The 7530-nt window shown below is 40.5% G+C and overlaps 1 protein-coding gene across 2 annotated transcripts; it reads right to left on the reverse strand.

Moving 5' to 3' along the window:
* Positions 1-638: 638 nt before the first annotated feature.
* On the reverse strand, positions 639-6281 carry tank (TRAF family member-associated NFKB activator). Of its 2 annotated transcripts, none has more exons than XM_050048731.1 (8): positions 6125-6281; positions 5175-5316; positions 4851-4959; positions 4602-4669; positions 3751-3809; positions 3530-3648; positions 1763-2163; positions 639-1091 (listed from the first exon to the last, which is right to left on the reverse strand). In XM_050048731.1, exons 2-8 carry the CDS (start codon positions 5271-5273, stop codon positions 921-923), a joined length of 1026 nt encoding a protein of 341 aa, XP_049904688.1. In that variant the 5' UTR covers positions 5274-5316; positions 6125-6281; the 3' UTR covers positions 639-920. The 2 variants fall into 2 exon arrangements, with proteins under 2 accessions (XP_049904688.1, XP_049904689.1); XM_050048732.1 differs by lacking the exon at positions 6125-6281 and adding an exon at positions 5879-6104.
* Positions 6282-7530: the final 1249 nt, after the last annotated feature.

Here is a 7530-nt window from a genome sequence, read left to right on the forward strand (position 1 = left end):
CCATTAAAATAAATGTGCCTACATAAAAACAGTATAATATTGCCTTGTATTACTATACAAATAGCAATGAGCTTGTGCAATGAGCTTGTGCCTAATGGCATGTGTTGCCATTAGTGTAGATAATTTTAATGAATGCGTGGCATGCTACCTATCAAAATGATTTCAAAGTTGGAAATATTTCCAACTCCGCATCAAGAATGACATACAGATGTTTCAGATTTCCCTGGTTGAAGCACACAACACAGACGAACGAAGGGAATATAGTGCTAGTTAAAATAGTGCTAATCAACATGTCAACAGCTCTGGAAAGGATGGGTTACCGTTTGAGTGATTTGATGCATATTGACATTTGTAATACGTGACATATTGTTGTTCTGCGAGATATAAAATCTTGCTGCTGACATGAAAAGGAAGAAAAGGTGTCTTGTTTCAAAAGAAATGACTGCAAATTTCTGTTTACAAAGTGAATTGTGATTCTTCTAAGAGGAAATTTTTACAGGTTATTACTGCAAATTATGTTTAAACATGTTGCAGAGAGAATGATAATAAATCCACCATGTTTTTATGTATGGATGCACTTAGAGTAGCCTAACCGGTTTTATATTTGCGTGTTGAAAACGATTCAAATGATAAAAAAGTAAAGAGTAAATGTCGGCTTTATTTGCTCATATATACCATAATATGCACCGTCATCACTTAGTACTAGAGTAAAATCTCAGCGTGATATTAGAAAAATATATTGGGCAAGAAAGTGTACCATTCAATTCTTCAATATTAAATAAATGGATTCAAGTCTTATTGCAGTGTCATTTCAAATCCAGTACAGCGCATGTTCTTCACGGCAGGCAGGACTACACCACGAATTCAGTTAAGTCTTGGAGTAGTTGTGGCCTTGGGCCCGTCAGTCTCTGCATCCACTGTCAGTTGTCGGCTTCATTCTTAGGGGAGAAATGCGAGTAGAGGTGGCTGTTCATTCGGTCCTGAGGAACCACAGCGTGGCAGAAAGCACATTTATCAGGGCTGCTGCTCTGAGACGTCGCCAGCTCTGTCCTCACATCAACTGCATCACACAGCTCAGGGCTCCAGAGAGGCTGCAGAGCAGGGTGAACCAAAGAAAACAATATATTATTCATGCTCTTAACAAGCCTCACACTCACTTTATTAAAGCATGCTGGAGCGCTTGGCCTTCAAGTTGAAGTATCTGTTGCTTTAAGGAGGACAAGAACATATCAACCCAATAGTCTGCACAAATGCTGCAGCAACAGTAAAGGCAAAAGGCTATTCTCAAGTGTTTAATTATCTTACTATTTATGTGTTCAACCACACCATCAAACCAGCCTTGCCTATAATAAACACCCGTGTTGATGTAATCCAGGGAAAGAATCATATTATGAAAAACTGGACCAACTTTAAGATCTTACTGCATGTCATTCACAATTTCTTTATTAGGCATTTACACACATCAGCAAATAAAATCCCACTTAACCATCATACTTGTTTCATCAGATTCAGACACTGTAATGTGCTTCCATCTGGCTCACACTTTGCAGCAAAGATGCCAAATATAACCAGAGCATCCATGCTTAAGTAAAAAAAGAATCAGCACACATTACACAGTAATACGTTTCAAGTTAAGCCAAGGGGATTTTTTTTTTTTTTTTTTTTTTGGACTTCACACTGTTTCACTCCTCCATTAGCAAAGACCAATCAGAGACTGATAATTTGCTACTAGTTTTCTCAGACCTTCTCTTGTGATTCTCACCTGCTGGGGTCCCCGCACGCTCTCCTGGGAGAGCGAAGATGATGTTGAGAGGGAGGGGGATGGAGGGTAGACAAAAGGCATGGGCAGTTCCACGGGCTCCTCTTCCACGGTCAGCGTGGAGGGGACGTTGCTGAGAGGCCGCTTCGTGGGCATGGTCAGACCAATGTGTCTCTCCGGAGCACTGTTCAGGAAGTCATATTCACTGTCCGCAGAGGGCGGGAATTTGACACTGAGTTTGGTGAGAGAGTCTACTAAGTCCCTGTCCTCGGGGCTGGCGCCGCGGGACGCCAGGGACGTGGGCGGGAGTGGGATATCCACTGCTGACCTTGGCGCTGCTGAAAAGGGTCTCTCTGCCTCTGCTGTACGGTCTGTGCACTGGATGGGCATGGAGAACCGCTGATCTGTCAGACGGCAGAAAAACATGAGAATTTACACAGTTCTTCTGTCTCGGTCGACATGTTGACATATTCCAGCTCTGCCTTCAATGACATTTGAGCTTGGCAACGACTGCAGAAGTTGCATACACGAAGATATAACCCTCCTTTACAGATATATATATACACACACTCTCTATATATAAACTGTATATATACACTCTGTCGCTCTGTATATGCGTGTGTGTGTATATATACATATATATATATATATATATATATACACACACACACATATATTCAGAGTGTTGGGGAGTAACTAGGTGTAACTAACATATATGATTAAATGAACGTAACAGTGTCATTACAGTTACTGAGACAAACCTAAAATTAAATCACACTACAAATCAAAATGTTGCTGATTACAAACTGTAATCTGGAGGACTGTGTCTTAATGTGTGCAATTTCTCAAAATAACACATTCAGATTTGACCCCTTTGTAATAAAAAAGGGGTTATATTCTTTTCAGTAACAAGCTTATATGTAGAATATAATAATTATTCTGTTGCTGTGCATCTTTTCGCCGCTCAGGAACACCGTCTTTTGGCATATTTCTGGACAACGTGGGTCAGCAGTGCCGCTGGGACAAATTAGAGTGCAACACTTATAAACTTATGTTTTAAGGCTTTTTGACTTTTGGCCCAGTTTAAAATATTTGTTAGAGGAGTTATCAAAAAGTAATCAAATGTCATACGTTATAGTACTTCAGTTAAATAATTAAAATAGTTACACTAGTTAGTACATTTTCAACAGGGTAACTGGTAATCTGTAACCTGTTACATATCAAATGCAACCTTCCCATTATCACACACACACACACACACACACACACACACACACACACACACACATATATATATATATATATATATATATATACACACACACACACACACATTATATATACATATATAGATACACACATTTGTACATCACACTATATATTAATTACTGTATAATTATATATTTTTTATTTAACATACATGTAGCATGCAGAGCCATCATCATGCATCCGTCAGTGGACTTGTTAAATGTGTTTATCGACCATTTTTTCAAACAGAGGTGGCCAGCCACGGTTCGAAAGGGCAACGAGGCATTCGTGTATGTTCCTAGTTAAGGTGTTGCTGTGTAATTATCTCAAAGAACAACGCAAAAGCAAGTTAACTCATAATTTGTCATGACATACACAAACCTATTTCAATTTAGCACATTTTCTTTTAAGTAATTGAATTAAGAAAACAAGTGGATTTAGGTTGAGGCCATAAAAAAATAAATAAATAAATAAATAAATAAATAAAAACGGCAGGTAATATTTAGTAAATATTATCATTACCATTTGATGCATCATTTCCTCCTTGGAATCTTTTTAGGTGATCTTTTTGTCTTCGGGTGAGAGAGCGAATCTGCTGGAATTTCCCTTGAATTGCTGCGAATGCATCCAGCATGTCCTGACTGACAAACACATAAATAAAGAGTGAGGGGAGAAAAAACATTTTTAACTGTAACATATATGATTTTCATTAAAAAAATAAAGGTGCAAAGAGAGAGACATACTAGTCAACGCTGCTGCTGACTGGCATGTTGGGAGGAACAGCAACAGTGCCCATATTCTCCTGCAAAAAGACACATTACATTTACAGTGATCATTAGCAACAATTACCCAAAGGCATATTGTTAATGCATCTGCAGTTTGATTTGCACATCACAAATTTACATTTACCAGTGGAAAAAAATGTTTCCTGGCCTGCTTAGTAATGAACAATAAAACTCAAGCTGCTGAACTGTGCAGGCGATATTATCCTCTAGCACCATCTGGTGAAGTAAAAGTGGATACACCTTGTGTGGAGTAAAACAGAGGGTGGACACTATTACAGCAGCAATGCAATCCTGGGCTTCCTAGATTGTTTGAATCTTTGGAGAGCAAATAAATGGGATATGGGCATTCCCTTCCTATCAAACAAATGACTGAACAAGCACAGGATATGGATTGACTAACATGTAATTATCTGTAAACTGCTTTAGAGCTGGGCAAACAAGGGTAAGAAACACTGAAAAAACTAAATATTTGAAGACTGACCAACTTAAATGATAACACTGAGACCTTACAGATACAAAAGCAGCCCTCAAAAGACGTCAGACAGCAGGAAACACATGTGGATCATCCATTTTTTGAGCCTCACAGTTACTGCTACATTAACTTCCCATTGGTTGACTGTACATCCTTGTTGTCACAAGTACAACAACATCCAGCAGAAGTACTATCAACATGTGTTTGTATGTGAGAGGAAGTTGTATGTGTATGCTCATGCATATTTTCAAGCTTTAGAACGAAGAAGAACCAGTTTCGGAGCATTTATATTGCAGTTTTCACATAGAAAGACCACGCTGTTGCACAGCAAACATACCGGGTACTGCATTATCCTATAGGCGCTGGCCCCATCGAGGAGATGGTTGCAAGGCTCACATTTCATCTCTGCTTAGAATACAAAAAAAGGGAAATTAACGCTATGAACAGGAGGCAATGCTGGATGAAACAGCTTCTGTGAAATGTATGACAATCCGGTATCAACGCCCAGAATGCAATGCAGAAGAAGAGTAAATGATCTTGTCGGCATATGAACAGAGAGAGAGATCATCTGGCACGTCTCACTGACCTGATGGTTGTCTCGTTGCTGATAACTTAGCTTCAAGTTTTGATATCAACTGCTGCTGGTCCTCTATCTGCTTCTGAAGCTTTTGAGTGTATCGCTCGTAATATTCACTCTGTAAAAATGAGGTTATATTTTCTTTTTAGCACCAATATCTGCAATCTGGCCTATAACTAATAATCATGTCTTCTTGCTATGTGACTGCCAATAAAATTAAAACAAGTAAACACACTTAACAAGCTACTGTGTGACTTTAAAATTTGCTATACTAGTAATGTTTGGCTCATTTCACATGAAAGTTTGAGCAAGTTTTGCTGCTTGTGTCGTTACCATTTGCTGCAGCTCCTTTTTAGCATTGTCCTTTTCGATGGAGACCTGGCGATAAGCTTCGAAAGCTTTATTGAGCTGGTCTCCGATGTTCCTTTCCATGCCGTGTGCTCCACAATCATCCCTGACGCAGCAGACATGAGCCCTATGAGTGAGAGCACAACTTGTATTAATATCAATTAACTGTAAAAAATAAAATGCACTGCCAAAGACTGCACTTTTATATGACTGGTGAAAAAAAGCATGGAGTTAGGGAGCCTTTTTTGGTTGTTTTATGTTCCTACACATAACGGTATGTAAGTTTCTGACACACTTCCTAGTCTCTGTTTATAAGGAAGATTATTTTCACTTCCAGTGGAATATCAGCTTACATGCAAAAGCAAAACTGTGTCCACTTTTCAACAATCAAAGCCTTGTTCTAGTTCTGTAAATGATGAGCAACAGAGCCATTGAAAAGCAATGAAAGCTTGCACAACTAGTTCAGCACCCCTGACCTGAACAAACTTTACATTTCTGCCTGCTCTCCTCCAGTGTCAACTTTCACACAACTTTCCTGGGACAACTGCAGCCCCGTACTTACTGCTGTAGTGTTTAACAAGGACGTGTTGAGGTGATGCAAACAAGAGAGAGGTTGGTGCCAGTCTCACCCAAAGCTGCTCATCAATTATGGATCAATATTCATTATAAATGCCACAGCAACACACTACCTGTCACACCAGCTGCTCCTGGGTGAAGCCACGGTAATGAGATTACCAGTAACGCCGGAGCCCACCGAGGCTCAACAGGGAAGCACTTTACAGAGACATTTAAAGCCTAATCCATACAGTTCCGTATTCCTTAAACCGTAAGTGACCGGTTAGCCATAGCTCATTCAACCGGTGGCGGATGAAGCGACCGAGCAGTGACTCCACAGCTCAGTTTCCCTCGCTGCCAGTGAGTGTGTGTCCTCTTACCTTCATTCGTGTCACTCTTAAAGTCGAATTTATTGTTTTGACACCACCGCAGCGTCGTCGCCTAATCTTCAGATGCAAAGTTACGAAGCGCAGGAGAGGATATGGCAATGTATGTTTTACATAGCCTGGTTGAGTTGGGAACTTCCCTCGGGGAATCCCCCTGCACTGTAGACTTCCGCCTTTACGCGCTCGTGGCCAATCAGCGCCGAGCTCAGAGGAGAGCTGGGTGGTTAGCTGGTTGAGGGTTCTTCCAGCCTACGCGTCTGCAAACCGACTGTTGTGCATGTGAAAACTGTCCCCAAACTGGTGTTACACTGTGCTCATTTTACTCTCCAACGTTCTGTCGTGCATTATTAAACCTTCAGCAAGTTCTGTTGAAAGTATTGAGCTTGTCTGATCAGCAAGCATGGCCGGATTAACCTGTTAGGGGGGCCACGGGCAAGAAAAATTAGCTGTTGGGCCCCTGTCTGTGTATCTCCTTTGAGCATCACTCTGTTTAGGCATATGCACCATATGAGCACAAATTAAGCTCATAATGCCTTGTCAGCTTGGTTGCAATTGCCAACAGTAAAGCAAAACATTGTAAGTGCGGTTGCACATGACCTTGTGAGTGACTTAGATTGCCACCTTTGACATACACCTTTGTTTGAAGAAGCTAAATGACACACAAGAATGTGAGTGAATGCAAAACAACGCCATGTCCTTAAAAAGGCAAAGCCGTCTCAGTGTAACCGCCTCACCCATTTTCCCCTTCAAGGGCCCTGGCCCTGTGGGTAACCTTTGAGGGTGTGTCGTGTGCTTTGTTGTTTGTATATGGAGGGAAGCAGCTCTCTCGTGGTGTCATGGGGAAGAAGGCAGGCGACAAAGAGTGATGATAGTCAGCAGAATTAAGTGTCTCGAGAGAAGGTCATGCTTGTTGTTTTGTGGTGGAGGCTGCAATAAAGCCATTGCTGGTGAACAGCACCCAAAGACCTGGCCATCTTTCCTTCTGCAGAGTGGTCCGAAACCGCTAGAAGCTATGGTTCGGAGCTAGTAAGCTGTCACTGAGAGAGGTTATGTTTTTTATTTTGAAAACAAGTCAGTAGAAATCTATAACAAAATGATATGCTTATTCTACATAAACTATAAAATCTATGAATAAACTATAAAAACAATTCAATCAAATGATCTTTCTTACAATTGTGATTGTTGGGTAATATGTATGCTGATGTTGTCCAATGTCACAAGACACAGCGTGAACTATAGGGCCCATCATAATAGCGTGCATTGCCATTTACAGAAGCTCTATGCACTGTTTTTCAAGCCATTTAAGATAACAGAATGGCCCAAAAAATTGTACAGTACTCGGGGAAAAAAGAATAATTGCTAAAGAAAAGAAAATCACCTTGTAGAGCAGAGCCTATATC

Source organism: Epinephelus moara, chromosome 7, assembly GCF_006386435.1.
Source record: "Epinephelus moara isolate mb chromosome 7, YSFRI_EMoa_1.0, whole genome shotgun sequence".
NCBI classification, from domain to species: Eukaryota; Metazoa; Chordata; class Actinopteri; order Perciformes; family Serranidae; genus Epinephelus; species Epinephelus moara.

What these genes read in the sequence shown, in the direction of transcription:
- tank (XM_050048731.1), bottom strand. Translation starts at nt 5,273, where the DNA reads ATGGAAAGGAACATCGGAGACCAGCTCAATAAAGCTTTCGAAGCTTAT. An exon ending in AGCAACGAGACAACCATCAG is followed by an intron (nt 4,670 to 4,850) that starts GTCAGTGAGACG and finishes TATTCTAAGCAG; the next exon opens with AGATGAAATGTGAGCCTTGC. An exon ending in ATAGGATAATGCAGTACCCG is followed by an intron (nt 3,810 to 4,601) that starts GTATGTTTGCTG and finishes GTCTTTTTGCAG; the next exon opens with GAGAATATGGGCACTGTTGC.